This window comes from Lycorma delicatula, chromosome 5 (genome assembly GCF_047948215.1).
Source record: "Lycorma delicatula isolate Av1 chromosome 5, ASM4794821v1, whole genome shotgun sequence".
NCBI lineage: Eukaryota > Metazoa > Arthropoda > Insecta > Hemiptera > Fulgoridae > Lycorma > Lycorma delicatula.
The window spans coordinates 94,005,835-94,027,170 of record NC_134459.1 but is presented as its reverse complement, the minus strand read 5'-3'; the positions used below and the strand labels follow the sequence as shown (position 1 = coordinate 94,027,170).

The 21,336-nt window shown below is 29.0% G+C and overlaps 1 protein-coding gene across 4 annotated transcripts in view; it reads right to left on the bottom strand.

The window, feature by feature from the left end:
• ApepP (Aminopeptidase P) overlaps positions 1-21,068 on the bottom strand; it is a 66,456-nt gene extending 45,388 nt beyond the window's left edge. For 2 of the 4 annotated variants that reach the window (XM_075366656.1, XM_075366660.1), the window contains exons 1-3: positions 8,149-8,240; positions 4,108-4,228; positions 423-591 (exon numbers count right to left, since the gene is read on the bottom strand). In XM_075366656.1, coding sequence (XP_075222771.1) covers positions 423-591; positions 4,108-4,228; positions 8,149-8,225 — 367 coding nt within the window. In that variant the 5' untranslated portion in view covers positions 8,226-8,240. Of the gene's footprint in view, positions 1-422; positions 592-4,107; positions 4,229-7,804; positions 7,927-8,148; positions 8,241-20,920 lie in introns of those variants that run through there. The other 2 variants (XM_075366659.1, XM_075366658.1) reach the window with 2 other exon arrangements.
• Between the last annotated feature and the right edge of the window lie 268 nt (positions 21,069-21,336).

Genomic DNA, 21,336 nt, shown 5'->3' with positions numbered 1-21,336 from the left:
AATTAAAATTTTTTATTTTTTTTCTAAAAACACCTATATAAGTTTAATTATCGTCTTACCACACATTTGTCAAATGTGTCATAAGTATGAAAAGTATACAAATGTGTCAAGAGTAAAATTTGTCGTAAGACAAATTTGTCTTACGACAAATTATATGATAATTAAAATTACATGTTTTTAGTAAAAAAACAAAAAATATACACACCACACAATAAAAAATTCTGATCAAAAAGTTAATTTAAAATCTGAAATTATTTAATGTTTTGTTTAAATCTATATTTTTATTGACAACTACTTCATATTTATTAATAAGTAGAGCCTTCAATAGATCTCTTCTTAGCAATAGTCTGTTAATATCTTTAAAAATAAAAATTGATTGGGAACTCCTGTTTTCTTCACATAATAACTCAATTTTTACATACCCTCCTTCATTAAAGTCCAATTTTCATCCATTTCACTGGATGCTTGTAAGAAATAACGACCATCAGTCCATAATAAAGCATCATATTCAGATATGACAGCTGTACCTGCAGAACCAGTAAATCCTGATATAAATGCAAGCCTTTCATCACTGGGAGCAGTATACTCACTCTATACAACAAATCCACATAAACAATACAAATTCACAATTTATAAATGAAATTTAATCAATAAAGCACAAAAAAATTGTGAACAGAATCTTTTGATCAGAACTTGTTCATATCTTTAATACAAAGGGCACTAGGAAAGTTTTGGATGATGGCGGAATGGATCATCACAGGTGGTTGCAAGTTACTGTATGCTTAGACAGATTCCAACCTGCACTGCCACTGCTCTAGTCACTGTTTCAGTGTCATCTGCTTTTTAGCTGTGTTAGTAAAAAGAGAAAGTGATGTTGTCGTGATCAAAAACTGAATACAGAGCGATTTTACACATGGGTTAAGTGTGGATCAGAGTTTACAAAAAAGACTCCTGAGCTTAGAGAGGATTAACCTCATCATACACCAATATTTAGGTGGTACCAAGGGTTTAAAAGAAGAAATTTTGGCCTTTAATAAGCTACAAGGTCAGGTTGACCACCTTCATCTGTGACTGAAGGAAACATTCTTACAATACGAAAAATGCTTGAGACAGACAAGCATGCGACCTACCACCAAACAGAGGTGTCCTAGGACAATAATAACACCACAGTTCATGCTATACTGCAAGATTACCTTCAAGTTAGAAAGCTTTGTACCCTTTGGGTGCTGCATAACTTATCAATTATCAGGTGGTGTGTTGTGTTTTATGGTGCCATGGAATACTGAAAAAGTTTAAAAATGGGGAAACCTCCCTATGTAACCATTATTGACAGGTGATGAAACTTGGTTGTATTATTATGATGTCCTGACCATAATATTAAATAGTAATATAATTTGAAGGTGAGGACACCTCTGTCTGTTCAAAAATCCAGAACAGTGAAGAAGAGAATGCTGGCCCTATTTTTTTTTTGTGTAAGAGGAGTTTTAATGTTAGTTGTTAGAAACTCAGAAAACAGTTACAGGGAAGTGGTATACCAAGGAATGTCTGCCTAAAGCTGTTGAAACTCTCAAGAAGCTGTACCCAAAATCAAGGATGAATGCTCCAGCAAACCATTCTAAAGTTTGCCCCAAGTATTTGGCCAGCACTGAAATAAAACTGTTAGAACAATCTCCCTACAGCCATGACCTTGCTGCATGTGACTTTGCATGGACTGAAAGGAAGACATTTTATAGTAATGATGACCTCTTAAGAGGTTGGCACGATAAGTGTGCCAGATCTCTGACAAAATAAGTGTATAAAATGTGGTGGAAATTATCTTGAAAAATTATTAAAAAATAATTGTATTGCAAAATCTTCCTAGTGCCCTTTTTAAGTTTCTTTCTTCCTTGTTTTTATTTTTACGCATTAAAATTTTTAATATTTTATAATGGTTCCCAAATTCTTCAAGAGGCAAGGCTTGAAAAATATTATTTTAAATAAAATATAATTTTCCAGCATATGAACAACTAAATAAATAATCTGATGATGAGATTTAAAACAATTTTTTTTTAAATATATTAATATAATCAAAGAGAAAGCGTATAACGCTTGTAATGTATTGAAAGTATGATCTCAAGGACATTTTTACTCATTATACCTGTCTGCAGTAAAATACTATCAAATAAAATTGAATCACGTTTCTCTTCTTTACTAAAAATCTTCTCCCCTTACCAACAGGAAGAAAAGGTTTCTGGAAGTTAATACTAACAAGACAAAAAACAAGGGTTTCAGAAAAAATTATTACCAGATTTAATTCATTTCAAAAGGTTCAACTCTTAACTGTAAATAAAATTTTACTTTATAAGTAATCATAATAAAAAAAGAAAATCATAGGTACCTAAGAAATTAAATAATTAAAAAACCAGTACCTTGAAATTGTGATCACTTTCAAAACTGTGATCAAAATTAATTAATACATATTTAATTATATATATATATATATATGTGTGTGTGTGTTTTTCTAATGTTTTTTTTATATTTTTTTTAATTTATCAACTTCTGACATATGATAAAATAATTAACCCATTGAAAATCTAACAACTTACAATCTTGTAAAATATAACTTCATAAACAAATACCTTAACAATGATAAATGAATTAGTTAAAAAAAAACTATGGTAAAAAACTACACTGGGAGCTAAATATAAAAACTTTTATTTATAAAGTGTATGCAGATAATTTCCCACCAATATAATTTTTTTCTGAATTAGTTGCTTAAGGTAATTTCTGAACTGTATATTATTTCTACTTACAATTTATTTCTGTTAAGTTTTTAAGCTGTGCTATGAAAAAATCTCATCAAATGTGAGCAGATGTTTTAAAATATGTTGTTCACCTAGTCAAAATTTGCTGACAAATACACGCAGTGATGCAATTACACATATAAATGCATACCTACATTGACTGCTATTTAGTGTTCAAATATATAGTCATAGTCAAGTGGGAGAAAACGGTCCATCATGTCTAATAAATATTCATGATGGATGAATACTCATCCGCTTCTCTTGTGAGTAAAGAAGCAAAGCAAAAAGTCAACAATAAAATTCCTAAAGATAGACGCTGCAACAACAAGACTGCATAGCTCATTTTGTTGATCTTTAAGATCTCTCCCATATGAAACTGACAGTGAATAACTTAGATTCAAAAAGCTTCACCGTATGAGTTCCTAACTGCTGCCCAATAGGAAAATGGCCTGATAAATGAGATAATAAATTTCTTAATCATACTGTTCTTAATGATGAAAACTGATTCATAAAACTATGCTAAGTAAATTCTAATGAATGGCGTAGTATCAATCAGCAACTCTTCAAAACTGAGAAACACCAAGAAAATTCAGAGCAGCATACAGAAAATGATGCCAAGTATTTTTCTGGGATTGGAGAAGCCTCTTATTTGTTGATTTCATACTGACTGGAATAACAAAAAATTTACAGGCTTACTGTGTAAAACTTCAGCCACCTCAACTGTGCAATTCGAAATAAATGACACAACCTCTTGACAAGTAACACAGATTTGTTTCAAGATAATGCTCTCCCCAACTTCGCTGCTTCAATTCTGACACTTATTCCAGTATTTTGATGGGAATATTAAAGAACCTTCCATACAACTTACCTTACCTATTTATGATCTACAGTAGAAATCATTTTCAATTTTTCAAAAGTAAAAATCATTCCAAAATTGCTGTTACTGAATGAGAAATTTCTAAAATAATTAAGCAAGAATATTAGATGTATGAAAAGATAAGTGTTTAGATTTAAATTATGGTAATGTAGAAAGGTAAAAGAAGTTTATAAGTACTAAATAAATATCTTTTAATTATTTAGTTGATTCAGATTACAACAAAACATTTTTTAGTGGATGAAATACTTGTAATTATTTTTACACATTTTACTATATAACATAAGAAAGTGCACATAAATGTAGTTCATATTTTTTTTGGCTTGGAAATATTTTGCCTATGAATGAAAACTTAAGTTAAAAATTTCATCATTGAAGTTGTTAGAGAAGTAATTAATTGCAGAAATTTATAAATAAATTATTTCACAATACGATTTAATATATAAATACCTGATGTGCATCTCCATGAGGAACAATGTAAGCCTGTAAAGGATCAATAATATATTTTGAATTTTTAAACAAACATCTCAACTTTTTTAACAATTGACCAGTCTTCTTTACAGTCATTGCACTGAAAGTAAATAAAAATTATTAGAAAAAATTATGCTACAATTAATTTTGCACTAATGCAAAAATGATGTTTTATAAATAAAGTCAAATGAACTTTAATTGTGTAATTAATTTAATAAATGTATCAATACATAACTATAAACTTACAATAAATTAAAACTATTATCTTTAAATAACACTGATGCATAGCTAAAATTAGACTACTATTTTACGGCAAAGATGAAATCAATTATTTGTTAAACACTTTTCTCATTTTTTGACAATAAAAATTCTTAATTCAACTGTGTTATTAGATAGTTCCATGGCATCAGTCATTCTTAAACTACTAGAATTTTACATAATAAAAAATTTAAAAAAAGTTAATCTATTTATAATAAAACAATGAACCATCTCCCACATGTATTGTTCCACCAATTCTCAATTAATAACTATTGCAAGCAAGAATTTTTAAAAATAAAAATCTTTCATACTTCATTAGCATAACCTAGAAATAGCTTTATGTAGTAATCTTCTGCATATGGCTGTTACTCAGAATATTAAGTAAACAAAGGGAGAGAATTAAAGAAGCTCAAAATCTTTGTAGTGTCTAAAATTCTAAAATTTTTGTTTTCAGAACAGATGTAATGATAAAGAACTAAATATCTGACTTGGTATACTAAAATGATAAAAACACCTGGGAATACTTACATATCTAAAAATGATACTCAGATAGTGGTAAAGGATCAGCATGATACCTAACAATAAGATAACAGAAAACCGAAACTCTCAAAGAAAAATAATTCATATAATTATATCTTCAGCTGAAGGACAAAACATGCATTCATGTTTCTTTGAAACCATATATTGATGCTGCACCTCTCTGTCTAGAACTTTTTCCCAGAAAAATTTACAATATGAAATAAAACAACAGCTGAACTATAAGGTATTAAAAACCTATAAGACCTCCTACACATCAGAAAACAACCAGCAGATGTAAAAAGTGAACTAATTTTATCATCCTGTTTGGAACTTAAGAAGATAAGTAAGTCGGAAAAAGCAACAAGTCATGATAAGTAAGACTTAAGATGACAAGGGAGTACAGACTTCCCCATCTAAAATGCGTTAGCAATCATCAACATTATTAAATTTACTCATCATAAAAAGCATGAAATGAAAAGCTAGTAAAATATTACTCTAATGCAATCAAAAGTTACAATTTCACTGCTAAATGGAGGTATAAGAAATATATTAAACAAATATATTCTATATAAAATATCTCAATATTTAATTAGAGTAGTGAGCAGAATCAATAAAGCTATTATTTATAAAGCTCTAACCTAGCTCTCAAAAATTTAAATTTTATTCTGCTACATTATTTTTAATTTGTTGTTTTAATAACACATAAAAAGAAAAAAAAGTTTAAATATCACAATGGGTCAAATTTTGATACATCAAGTGGGCTAGGGGCTCATAGTAAATTGGAAGCAAGAAGGCCTGATCCTGTTGAACATCTATACAGTTTTTAATTTTTCAAAATTTTTAAAAGATAACACTGAAATGACTTCATTTTTAATATTGTAACATTTGTTTCTTTAATTTGAGGGAGCTGGACCTAGAGACCTACAATAATCAAGACCATTCAGGCCTAAGACACCACTTTTATTTCTTCTTTAGATAAAACAAATTTGAAATATTGTTAAAGTAATATTTTAATTTTTATTGAGGAGGTTAAAGAAGCCATAAGCACTTAGGAGGGGAAGAAAGAACTTCTTCCACTTCTTTTTCATAATTCTTTCTTAAAGTAAGATTATATTTTTTTAAAAAGAACAATTTGAATATCACAATTTCAATTTTTATTATCCAAGGGGGCTATGAGGCTAGACACCCTTATATGCAAGGTGTCGTCAGAATTGCTTGAACTAACAACCATTAGTTTTTAATTTTTTCTTAAAGTAAGACAAATTTTGAAAAAGAATATACTTCTAACACAGCAATAGTTAAATGTGTGATAACCGAGGTGGTAGAGGGCATCACAACTTTGAGCAACAAAGTCTAAAATATAATTAGATAACATAATATATTTATGTTATGTTATGTTTGTTATATTTTATATAACATAAATTCTTTACCTCTATTATTCTTAATTTTAAATGTAGACAATTTTTTTAAATGTAAAAGTTTTGAATACGCCAATATTTCATTTTTTGTTAGTGCTGAGACTGAGAGAATCTTGGGGAGCAAATAACCCAGAAAGTCTTGGACACCATCATGTATTTAAATAATTTTCTTATGGCAGAACAAATTTTGAAAAAGATATCTTCCAAAAGAAGAGAAAGATTTAATTTTATTTCAAGGTTTGTTAATAAAAAGGATAAGAATCAAGTACACTTTTAAGAAGATATAAAACTCTTCTTCTTCTGTATGATTATATACTTTTTTTTGTAGCACACTAAGAAAGAAAAGATTGAGTATCTTAATTATTTTTTTTAATTTGGAGGATTGAGAAGGATAGTATCATGAGGGACAAATGAGTCTGAAACACTTGGACACCAGTATTTTTATGGTAGAAACACATTTTAAAATAAACTACAATTTGTATCTCTCAAGTTGTTAACAGAGTGGCCCAAGGAGTCATGAACAATCTGGGGGTCAAGATGATATAAATTTATTTTTCTTTGCCGGGTCTTATTTTTTTTTTTTTTTTAATGTTATAACAATTTTTGAGGAATAGTTGGAATGTCTTTATTTTTTAGTTTTATCTTTCGTTTTTTTTGTTTTTTTTTTAGAGCCTATGGTGCTGAACCCTTTGTGAAGATTAAAAGTACACAACACTTTTTATGTCTTAGATGATTTTTTATTTTTTTTATATTGAACATATTTTGTAAAAGTTTAAAATACTGCAAACTTCAATTTCTGATAATTTAGGTGGATTGAGACCCATGATGTGGTAAATTGGCCTCAATCCCTCCTTCTATTAGTATTTGTGATTTTTTTTAACATAAAAATATCTGGAAAATAAACATTTTAATATCATAGTTTTTGGAAATATTTTTATATTTTTAGAAATATTTTGGAATATTTAAATATTTGGAGTATTTATAATAAATACTTTTGGAAATTTTTATGGAACTATATCACAGATGTAGAATAGGGGGTCAATGGATGTTCTAAAACTTTTTCAGCCTTAGAAATGTCATGCTTTTAGTCCCAGAAAGGATCCAAAAGTTTATTGATAATGTAATAATCAATAAACATATCAAATTAATCATTAATTATCAATCATATATCAAATTATTATTTGATATATGTAATTGATAAATATCTAGATTCTTGAAAAGAAATAGATTTAAAACAGTGCAGGGGTTTTTTATTTAAATTTAGTAAAAAACTTCAGATTATGTTAGACAAACAATGATTTCATTTAATGGTGTGTAATAATATACATATATTTCTGTTACATAAAGACAGTAGCTAGAAAAATTATTTGAAATCAACAAACTTAATGCTATAAGACAAATTTAATTACTAAATTAAACAATTTCATTTTTTAACTAATTAATTAAAAACAATAAAACATTAATATCAATACATAATTCACCTTTCATTATGAACAGTTGGTTTGGTGTTAATATACTGTACAAATATATTGCTATTCAATACCTTACTCTGCATTAGTTTAAAAAATGAAGTTTATTTTATAAACTGGAGCACTTTAGAATACACTGATAAAATTTATCACAGAAATGTCACAACAAATTCTAATTTTTAATTATAACTAAATAAATAAATTGTAGATTACACAATTATAAGACAGAGACAGATAAGAATAATTTACACATACATAAGTGTATACCCATAATTTACAACTATTTTTAAATAAAAAAAATAAACAATTATTTTGATATTCATTGTCAATAATTCATCCAACATAAAAGTACTCACCCATGTGATACATCAGCTGTTACAAGAAAACCACTGAATAGAAAAAATGTAAACATAATATTATCTAAGAGCTTCATATTAATATAATTTTATAAAAATTATTAAAATTAAAAAAAAATTAATGTGCCTAAGGTGGTGTACCAAATATCTATTAGTTAAAATAATAATTATATTTGTTCTAAAACATATTGCTTGAATCTAAAAGAACTATTGTATTCTAATTATCAAAGCTAAGAAACCAATTTATTTTTTATTACATTTAAGTATTTTCAACTAATCATTTTATTCAAAAAACACTGCATTTTTATAAATTAAAATGTATGACATTTATATGACTTTTCCACTTTCAGCCGTTACATTAAAACTTTACATGAAATGAAAACGTTGCCATAAATATCTCATTAAGATAAGTTATCTATAATTACTTTTTGTTTGCTTTGGATGACTTATTACGAACTGTTTATTTCTATTTCCTATTTTTTTATTTATATCCTTTACAGAATATTAATTAATTTATTATCAGAATTCTACTGAAAATGAAATTGATGAATCCATTCTACGAATTAACATTGTATCTAGATTACAAAGGCTTACAATCCTTGTTAATCTGGACTGCCATTAACATATACTGAAAAATAAATTTTAAAAACTAATCCCTTTAACCCTCTGCAGTAATCAGTAAAAGTCATAATTTGTTACCTTCTATATTGTGTAACACCACAGTTATTTAAGGAATAGTAAATAAATTTTATAATTATAAATGTTTTAAACATTAACCAAGTAAAACCATCCTATAAAAGTCATATTTTATTTATAAAAAAGTAACAATCTATATATCATCACTATCATTAAAATATTATACATTCAAATGGATCTCAAACATCAAACATACAACATTCAAACATCTGCAAACTTCTTTGTGCGAAAAACATTGGATAATAAAAATATAATACACAGAGGAATTATTATAAACCAAATTAAAAATTAAATTACATGCATAAAAATTAACTACATATATACATTTTCATGCAATTCTTTGGCTTGATGCAAGAACCAACAGTATAACATGCTTTTTTTTAGTAAAATTTTGCCTGTATTTTTTCAGCTGAAAATAACATTTTACGAATTATAAGTTTATTAATGTAAACTAGTGATGAAAGTCCAAACAAGAGTATATCTTTAATAATGATAAAATTTTCCACAGTAACTTCACATTTTTTAAAATACCTATAACATCAGTCACTCTTGATTGACATAACCTGCTAATTTCTTTTTACAAAGTATATAATAAAGTAAATATACTTTTATATTGTAAATTCTATATATGGTAGTTGATGGATTCATTGAGAGTACAATGAAATGTGTTTAAATATTTTTCAGAAACAAAATTATAAAATGACACTTTCTAGAATCATAGAATTCTCTTCTGGATAATCTTTTCATATTTAATATAGAGAAAATAACTGAGAATCATGACAAAATGATGTTAAAATTCTAGCAAGTGATAAAATTTAGGTTTTTACAATGGTTCTAGGGATGATGTTTATCATTTACAACACTGAAAAAATAGCTGGATTACAGTCCTAAAAAGATTTTCTGAAAGCATATTTTTTCAAGTAAAGTAATAAGTAAAACTCCATCAAAACATAACACAATTTTTATGATAATTCCTAAAATTTTTTTTTTTCAGTTCAAATTTTTCATGACTGTAAGTTAAATACCCCCCAAAACAATGTATTTAGGTAGTACCAACTATAATATTCTTCCATCATCAGAATGAATTATAAGGAAAAATAATTTTTTTGTGGTTAAATGTTCTTTAAAAGTGAAAGAATCAGAGCCATATTCATAGTAGGTAAAGTAATTTAAATTTTACTCATGTCAGTACTTAATTGTATTACAGCGAACGCATATTACATGCTGTAAGCACAACATTAATTTCTTAAAAATCTACCATTTCAACATAAAAAATATTTTTTTAAGTTCGTGTGCATGCATAAACCCATCATCCAATGACACTGCTACTAACTACTGGTAGGATGACTACTACTACTATTGCTCTACCATTCCTAGCCAACCAGTATCAAAAGTGACACTATGCTTGTGGTCATGCTATAACTCTTCTGATAAGTTTGATATTAATAATTCATTTAATAATAATGGTACAAAATCAGCTGTGTTGTTTGTATTAAGCACTGGATTTAGGAATGAATTAATTTTGTTCAGTCTTATTACTGTCTTGTTAACAGCGCAGTGTTACAATGCCTTGAAATTGTGTAAATGATGTGGATGCCTTTTGTTATGTATGTGGTGAGTTTACCATAAAATCAAATATGAAAAACATTACACCTTTAATTAAAAAAGCATATCATTTGTACTTTCAGTGTAAAATTGGTGATCCGATAAGACGTGGGCTCCACATGTAGTATGCACCAATTACTCTGTATATTTAAGAGGATGGCTGAAAGGTACACGGAAGGCTTTGCCATTTGGTGTACCTATGGTTTGGCGTGAACCAAACGATCATGTAACTGATTGTTACTTTTGTTTAACAAATGTGTCTGGAATTTCTAAAAAATCGAACATTCTGTAAAATGATATCCAGTTTGCAATGATATCCATCATTGCAAACCTAATCAGACCTGTATCTCACAGAGAAATTATTCCAGTTCCTGAGCCACCCGTGAATGAATGTTTCAAAAGCAGTGATGAAGAATCAGGCAGTACTGAAGAAGACAACAGTGATTTTGATTTTGAATTATCTTCCAATAAGCTACATCTTATATCACAAGATGAATTAAATGACTTGGTTAGGGATTTAAATTTATCAAAAAATCAAGCTGATCTGTTAGGCAAGACTGCAAGGTTGTAATTTACTTTTAAAAAAACATTTCGGGCTTTCGAAGCCGACAAAAAGAACTTTCTCATTACTTTTTATTGATGAAAATAATTTGGTTTATTGCACAAATATTGATGAGTTTGCGTTGTACTTAGGACAAGTTCATAAACCTGACTGATGCCTTTTCACAGACTGTCCAAATGTAATTTAAAAGTGGTTCTACAACACATCGGTAACAAATATCCTTCGATACCAATCGCTTACAGTATTAATTTGAAAGAGGCATACGATGTGATGAAAGATGTTCTTGAAAAAATAAGTTATAAAAAACACAGCTGGAACATATGTGGTGACTTGAAAATTATAGCTATTTTTTTTAGGCATTCAGTTAGTACTAAGTATATGTGTTTTCTTTGAAAATGGGGCAGCCAAGATAGGGATAAACATTATGTTACACAGAAGGGAAGAAACGAAACAACTTAGCTCCAACTGGGAGAAATATTATTCATGAGCCCTTAGTTGAACCCAAAAACATATTTTTACCCTCTCTTCATATCAAGTTAGGACTAGTGAAAAATTCTGTAAAAGCAATGAATAAGGGTAGTCCTGGATTTTTGTACATCAAGCAGAAATTTCCAAATGCAAGTGAAGGAAAAATTAAAGAAGGAATACTTGTTGGTCCTCAAATAAGAGAGTTGGTCAAAGATGATTTATTTAACTCAATGATAAATAATGTAGCAAGTGCAGCTTGGGCTTCATTTAAAGAAGTTTGCAAAAATTTTCACGACAAACAAAAATCCGACAATTACCACGATATTGTTAATCAACTTTTTACTTCATACAGAGCTATGGAATGTAATATGTCTTTGAAAATACATTTTGTCCATTCACATCTGGAATTATTCCCAGACAACCTCAGAGACGTAAGTGACGAACACGGTCAACATTCCCACCAAGACATTTCAGTGATGAAAAGCTGCTATAAAGGAGAAATGGAATACTAACATGTTAGCCAATTACTGTTGGACATTAATTTGGGATGTGCCTGAGGATATTTATAGAAGAAACGCATCAGCAAAACCATTCTAACACAGGTATGGCCATGCAAAATTATAAATTTTAGATTTTAACTACATTTTCCCTTAATTTTTTTTTTACACATAGTTTATTTAAAACAAACGGTGACAAAAAAATTATATTTACAGATCTGTAATGTACGCAAAAAAACAATTCAAGATGTGGTACAACACTTAGAAACATTAAAAACGTTTTTTTTTTGTCTGTCAGTGTAATTATTAATAAATCAATAGATTTAAATGAAAAAATACTAATAAAAAACAATAAATAAAAAAAAGGAAATAAAATCTGATTCGAACCGATGTGCCTTCCCTTGTAATTTCCAAATATTTCATTAATTAAAATTTTATTTGGCTACAACTCTGGAACCAATGAGAATAAGTACCACTTATGATAGGTCATTTAAAAGCTCTCAATGAGGGCTTATTACTGCAATTCAAAATCCAAATTTTTGGGAATTTTGGGCTTTTTTGAACAATTTGGTTCAGTCGATTACAATCAAAAGGGGAGGTGCACAACTACATGTTACAACAGTCCTACATCCAAAATTTAAACATCCTATGGCTGATCGTTTTTGAGTTATCCGAGATACATATATACGTGTAGACGTCATGCTGAAACTATTCAAATGGATATTTCTGTTGAAATCTGAAATTTTTCATGATCAGAATACTTCCTTTACTTTGTACACGGAAGTAAGAATTAAGAAAAATATCTGCATTTCATTTACTTTTTAACTTTACCAGTAAACTTTACTGTCAAATGAAAATCATATAAAAAATATGCCTAATACTTATAATAAGTATAAGTATAATACTTATAATAATATGCCCTAATAATACTTTATTTATTTATTTATTTTTTTTTACCTCCGGGTTCCCAGTCAAGCAATTCATTCTGCAGAGGATGAGATGAATGTTTTGTAGCGTGTGTGAAAAATGCCATGCCTGACCGGGATTTGAACCCAGGACCTCTGGGTGAAAGGCCGAGCAGCTAATAACTAATACTGGATCAATCCATTTGAAGTGACCCATGGGTGGTTGCTTGACAAATTCAAAAAAATTTGAAACTTACCCACTTGTTTCCTAGATATCTCAAGACCTTAAAATTATTTTTATTTTTTATTTAAGCACCTATAGTGACCAGTTTTGTTATGGAGCGTATACCTATTTTTGTGATTGTAAAGGTTTATGGAAAAAATCATAACAAAAAACTATTGGTCCCAAAAGGATGAAACAAAGCAATTTATTCATATTTTCTTAAGATAAAAGATTGGTCCAGTGGTTTGTTTACCTATCTCTCTTCTTTCTATGAGAAAATTATCAATAAAGTTGAACATGAAAAACAGTGAAATTTCACTTTTGGTAATTGTTTTAAAGAGGCAAGAACAGTATACACAGTTTCAATTATTCTTTTATATGTAGGTACATGTTAGTATTTTTACCATAAATAATATTAATGGTGATATACTTACCCCTAAATTTTTATGAATTTTTGAAAATAATTTTTTTTAATTTCAAATTTTGGCTTCTAATAACTCTGATGGGGCTGGTGATAAAAATTCAAATTTGCATAACTCACGGTGGTTTTGTAAATGTTTATGGCAAATAAAAAAGTTTCTTGTGTATTGTACTAATAAAAAAGTTATAACCTCTCAAAAATCATGAAAAACCTGTTAAAAGCGATACCATTTTGACTCACTAATTAAGTACTCCAAGCAGGTTTCTTGTCTTCTTGGCACTTTAATACTTTTACATTTATGACTATAGTTGAATAAGACTTGATTGAACCATTCAACTACAGTGTTCATGTTATAACAGGCACTTGAAGTCATTTCCAGTCAGGAAATTTCATGTTGCAATATGAAAATTCATGATGCTTGTTGCATCATTTAGCTTTACAGTCACAGTCTGACATTAATAAGTGACCTGTTACCACATCTTTACCAAGTGTCTCGAATTTCATCCTGTGTTTGGAAGTGTTTATTTAAATAAATAAGTTTTACCTAGTAATACTATATTTGAAAATTTTAAAATCAGTTAAATTTTTACATTACTTTCAAGTAATTTCACATAAAACAATCAAAGAACAATGTTCCATAGGAATTTATGTGCATGAAGAGTGTCATAAAACAGTATATGTGCAGTGCCAAAAGAACTCATTAAAATTTATGAATTTAGTGATGAAAATAAACACTTTTTTATGTGTTAATTCAGATGTAACTAGTATCTGTAAATATCATGGAAAAAAAAGTCAAAATTCAGTCACCTTTTTTTCTTTCTCTGTTTAGCCTCTGGGAATTACTGTTCAGGTATTACTTCAGAGGATGAATGAGGATGATATGTATGAGTGTAAATGAAGTGTAGTGTCTTGTACAGTCTCAGTTTGACCATTCCTGAGATGTGTGATTAATTGAAACCCAACCACTAAAGAACACCGATATCCACGATCTAGTAAAAAAATTCAGTTACCTGTATGGACGACAGTTCTATTGTGACCCTTTGAGAACTCATAAAAAACAGTTAAGAAAAACTTAAGATAAATAACATTAGAGCAAACTCTTAAAGAACACATTTTTCCAAATTTAAATTTAGTTCCTGAAAAGTCACTTTGTGTCCAGCTGTTTCAAAAGTATATTTTTCCCAGCAAAACAAAGAACTACATGAATGCGAAGACCAAGATCAATACATTACCCCACATCACAATACTGAACTGGATGCTGCTTTTAGCATTTAGGGTGTATATCCTCCATCAAAATTGAAAAAATTAAGCACGGATCAAAGGCCATCAGCATTAAAATTTAAAATAATTAAGTTATCTGAAAAATTAAAAAAATTTCTGAAAATGAAAATCCAGTTCAATCTTCTTCATATGAATATGACAATATTATTTTAAAACTAAAAGAAAAATGTGTTCTTACTTCTAAATAAGGTTAAAATGATCCGTTTACTTCCCCAATCTTGGACCAGATCTAAAATAATATGAGTTCAATGTGTCTGAGCGTTTGGTTAGACTTACTAGAAAATTAGTTAATAAGTAAGGCATTCTACAGGAGTTAGGTAAAAGATATAAAACAGGAATTACTAATGACACAATTAAAAAAGTTGTGTTTTTTTATGAAGATGACAATGATAACAGGCTGTGTCTTGGTAAAAAGGATTGTTAGCATGCGTGTTGATGGTGTCAAGTGCATAAGCAAAGTGCATTGTTCTGATAAACTTTAATGAAGTGTATGTCTCCTTTAAAAGTGAAAACCCTGAGGACAAATTTGGAAGATCAAAGTTCTATGAGCTCCATCCAAAATGGTCCCGGTTGGCTGGTGCAACTGGGACTTATACAGTTTATGTCAACCCCCACCACCAGAACATCAAACTCTTGATTAATGGTCCCAAACTTAATGTTGATTATAAGAATTTAGTAGTAGACTACTTTGTTTGTGACAAGGATAACTACTGCTGTATGATGAATGTGCACACCAAATGTCCAGACAGGCAGGCAGTGTTTGACATGCTCCACTTTTCCGAAGAGTATGATGTGTTGCCAGATACAATAATGTACAAACAATGGGTAACAGCTTATAGGGCAGGGATCATTATCATTGTTCTTCAGACCAAAGATGAGTTTTCGAATCATTAGTGGAAAAATTGGAAAAGCTGAAAACTCATAATTCCGTCTCAAAATCTCAAGCTCAGTTTTTCAAGAAGAAAAAATCAGAATTGGGTGAAGAAGAATGTTTGGTGTTGGCAGACTTTGCAGAAAACATTTTTTTTTGTTCAAGATGAAATACAAAGCTTCCACTGAGTCAACAACAAAGCCATAGTTCACGCTTTTGTGTTCTATTTCAAGGAAAATGATGTATTACAACAAAAATGTGTCTGTATTTTAAGTGATTACTTGAAGCATGATACAGCAACATTTTATTGCTTTCAAAAACTTTTAACAGACCATATCAAGGAAGTACAACAAAACATTAAAAACTAATCTATTTTACTGATGGTGCTTCAAGTCAGTATAAAAGCAAAAAAATTTTGACCTTGAAGTTGAATTACACTTCTTCGGATCATCCCATGGGAAAACAGCTGTGATGATGTGGGAGGAACAACAAAATGAGAAATGGCAAGGGTAAGCCTGCAAAGGCCATTAAAAGTCAGATACTACTAAACATGGATAAGATGTAGCATTTTGCAATCACAAACTGAAAAACATCAAGTATTTTTTTATTAAATCAGATGATATAGCTAAGATTTCAGAAACTCTAAAAAACTGTTTTGACTGCTGTGAAAGAATTGTTGGTACTAGAAGCTACCACAAGTATATTTCTATGTCAGGAGGCATTGTAAGATGCTACTTTAATTCAGACTCCAAGGGGACTATGAAGACTATCCTGTCAAGTATTGTACCACTTTTACTTAAGGAAAAAGACTCTATTTCTTGTTTGTATAATAATCAGTGGTGGATAGGAGAAGTGGTAGATATTATCCTCGAAAATGATGATGTGCAAGTTCACCTTTTCCACTCAGCTGGACCATGTACATCATTTCAGAAGTCTCAGCAAGACAAAGTGTAGGTACCAATCTACAAAGTCCTGAAAAAGTTGACACCAGTTGAACTAACTACAGTGACGATTTGTTCTCGCACAATTTCAAGAGAATTATCAGAAGAGATATCACAGCTGTTGGTTAGCCACACTAAATAATAAACTTTCACTTCTAAAAAAACAGGCTATTTCATTGAAGAATAATTAAAATTTTGCTACAATTTATTTTTTCTTCAATAATGTTTACTGAAATAAACCAATATAAAAATAAAAATGAATTCTTGAAAAAATATATAAGCTACTCATTGAAATCCCAGTATGGGTGTAAGTTTTAGAAGCATTTTTGAATCAAATTGTATTAGGTTACTGTTATTGGTTAAGTTATAATTAATAATTTTAAAAAAAAACTATTTTAAAAATATTGAAAACATCAACTTCAACAACATAGGAACTAAATATAAAAAAATATATAAAAAATGAAAAGTGCAAAAATGACAAGAAACCCCCTTTGGAGCACTTATTTAGAGTCAAAATGGTATCGCTTGTAACAGGTTTTTCATGATTTTTGAGAGGTTATGATTTTTTTATTAGTACAATACACAAGGAACTTTTCCATAAAACATCTAGAAAAACACTGCAAGTGTGCAAATTTGAGATTTTTGGCCCATTGTGGAAATAACAACCCCATTAGTTATTTGAAGCCAAAATTTGGATTTTTTTTTTTAAATTAGTTTTCAAAAGTTCATAAAAATTTAGGGGGAAGTATATCACCATTAATATTATTTATAATAAAACTGCTTACACCTACTTATAAAAAAATAATTCAAACTGTGTAGGCCATTCCTGCCTCTTGAAAAAAATTACCAAAAGTGAAATTTCACAGTTTTTCATGTTTTCATGTTCAACTTTATTGATAATTTTCTCATAGAAATAAGAGATAGGTAAATAAACCACTAGACCAATCTTTTACCTTGAGAAAATATGAATAAATTTCTTTTTGTTTCATCCTTTCAGGACCAATAGTTTCTTAGTTATGATTTTTTTCGTAAATCCTTACAATCACAAAAATTGGTGTGTGCACTGTAACAATAATGGCCACCACAGGTAAACTGCTTAAATAAAGAATTTAAAAAAAAATAGTTTTACACTCCTGAAACACATGTAGGAAACAAGTCGGTAAGTTTCAATTTTTCTGAATAAGTCAAGCAATCAGCTTATGTTTTTTTTGGGACACTCCAAATGAATTGACCCTACTTCTCTTTTTTTGGCAGATTTTTGATCAACAGTTTTTAAATCTTCAACTGATTTAAATGTAATAGCTGTTTTCAGCCAGGAATCATTATTAAAAAGAGATTGTGCAAGAGATTGTGTTTTGGTAAAATGGGTAAGAAAATGTGTATATTAATGAAAAGCACTAATCATACCATGGTTAATCCAATACTTATAAACAAAAAATGAGCTAAAATATTTTCTTTCAGCAAGAATGACAAATAACTCTTTCAAGAAAATGATTAGCTGGCACACCATTACATAAGAACTTGATATGAATGTTATTTTTTGATGGACGCAGAACTTTTTCCTCTATATAGAAGTTAACGTACAAATAATTTAAGGACTTTTTTTTAAATACTAGAGAATACCTCAATTTTTAATAGTGGCTGGTTAACTAAAATGAGAACAGTACCATAGTAATTATCTAATTATAATCTTTTTTTCATATTAAGTATATTATTTTTAAGTTAAATACTTCCATCTTAGGATCCTGTTAAGTGTAAAGTAACACTATGAGATATTTCAAAATAGAATCTAATCTTGTTATAAAAATAGATCCCTACAAAAAATACAATGACCATAAAATGATGGTGAGGTTTCAAAACAGTTATAAAACGTCACAAGTTATATGAATTATACGACAAAATGAAGAGAGACTCTCCAATAACCTTAGCTACTCAGTAGATTTCAATATCTACTCTTTTAGTTATGCTGCAGACATCAAGATAAAATTCTAACCTCTAACCATACAAAATACAGCTTCAGTGATCTTTTCTTTTAAATGGTCCATAGTTCTTATTTGAACACAGAACACTTGTGCCTTTCTACATAACCACAAATAAAAAAATCTACGTATAAGATCTGGACTCCTTGAAGGTAATCCCATGCGAATTTAACAAAAAATGAAAGCTCTAGCTAGAAAATGGGAATCTTATGTATTTGGGGCAATGCATATAACAGAAAGTTGTTTAACCATTACAGTTTTAGAGCAAAAAAGAAGGGATCAATAAGGCTCATCCATACGAACGCACCACATTAACTTTTATGCCGTCACAGTGATGTTTTGTACTGACATGTAGAGTGTTTATGATATACATATTTGTGATATGTAGGTAGTTCAGTACCCCATATTAAAACATTATTCCAGTTTACTCATCCGGCAATTTATTCACCTGTGAGATGTAGCTTCACTACTGACAATAAACACATTAAAAAAATTCCTCATCATGATCTAACCTACATAGAATGTTAAGAGTGAATTCAAATTGCTTAATGTTGACTTGTCGGTAAATTTTATCTAAAATCAAAGTTTGTAATCAATAAAACATAGCTGATTTTTTTAAAACATTGTGAACAGTTGTTTAGGAATGCCTAACTCTACAGAACATTTCCATACTAATTGTGGGCTACACAAATAACTTGTTCACACAGTTACAAGTCTTATCAGACACTGATAATTACCCTGGATGTGACTGCTACAAAAGGCTATCTGTGTTGTTTATCCCACCAATGAACATTAATATCTTCAATGGATACACTACTATAATCATGTCTAAGAAACGACTAAAATTTAACAACCACAAAACATAGTGAACCTTCTGCACAGTAATCATAATGACCAATGAGTTTCATACTATTTCACGAGCTATTTGCTGATAATAGAACTTTTTTACAAATTAAAAACTTGGGCAGTTTCTTTTCATTGTAATATATACTTCATGTCAAGCTGTTTTCCAGAACTATGATTGTTTGAAACCCCATCATTTCTACTTTATCAACACACTATATTTTTTTTTGTAACCTCTAGAACTCAGTTTTAAAGGACTTTTTCTAAATTTATGTAGTTAAGTTTTGATTAATGAATTAATTTATAAAATTTTACAATGGTGTATTAAAAAAAACCATAAACATCTTATCAATACAAACAGGAAAGCTCATATGTTGAAATAATTTTTTTAAGAAATAAAAAAAATAATTTTAATAATTACTTGTAAAGTAATCATTAACTTATAATGATTAACTATTAATTCTTACATCACAAAAGAGGAAGACTTAGAAAGCAGGAAATTTTTAATAAAAATAATACTACTTAATTAGAGATAGCTATATGATCGATCTCACTGTCAGCTGTAATCTAAAAAGTCTCTATTGAATTGTTTTTTTGTAAAAAGTATATATAACAAGTGAAATAAATGTTATACAAGAATATCAAATTTTGTATAAAAACCTGAAAATTTTGTAAGTGTAATAGACAAAATTATCATTTGATGAAATGTATAAACCAAACTCAAGATTGGAAATTTTTCTTCACAAAACTGAATAAAAGAAAAGATCTGGGTTTGGTGCAATTGTTACACATATTTCCAAACCAAAACAAAATAGTATTTTCACATGTATACATAAATTTATACATTAATGCATATAGTGTGTATCACTTGATAAGCAACACTGAAGATTCCAATGCCATGAAAAAGTTTATACATATATATATAAAACACGCGCGCACATACACAAACAGCTCCATAAGCTTTTTTTTTTAATTGCTGTAGTCAACATTACATGCCTGCAAGAAATGACACAAATAGAAAATGTAATTCTCAAGCCAACCTAGATTACTATTTTTCAACTATGTACATCTAATATGTAGGATTTAACTACAGAAGAAATAAAAGAAAGTAATTGATGTTAACAAATGGCATTGCTCTAGTTAAAATGTTACCCAAAGCGACTACACTAAACAGAATATAAGAATTTAACTGTAATCTCTGTGTCGTACTCAATTTGTATAAGTACTTTTCGTCAAACATTCAACCTCAAGTAATTAAAATTTCATTAATGCTGTAAAACATTCACCATAGTTAAGTTTAATTAAAAATACTTATAACTATAAAAAGAACATGCCATTTAAAATACAGCCAACTACGATGATGTACGTGTGCAAACTGTAACAGAGCCATTCATTTAAAATATAATACATCTTAGCAAAGAACCAACTCAAAATTTGAATATTTATAAATGCTTTATGATGTTATTTGTACAGAACTCACCTTCCATTTATTTTCTAACCACCCCAAACAAATCAAATCTACGGTACAGTCCAACTGTTACGTACCTTCCGTTTCAACCCTTAACACATTCCTATACTCTACTTATAAATAAATCTTAGATACTCGTTCTAATTGACCAACTGAAATTATCATCTAGCATCTTCAATCATTGCCTCTTCATTTACCATATTGAGTCGGTCTTATAGCTAGGTACGCTTGACAAGTGCCTCAAAGCGACATAACATTTTGGATTTTAATACCACACTTTTCCCATTAAGCAAAATAAAGTAATGGAGGCCACAACTTAATTAACTTAAAATTAACACGCTTGTGTTAAAGATTCTCGTGAAAAGGAATTACATTCTGGCGATAAGCTGAGTATTTTGAATTATAAGCCAACGTTCATCTAAAGGGAA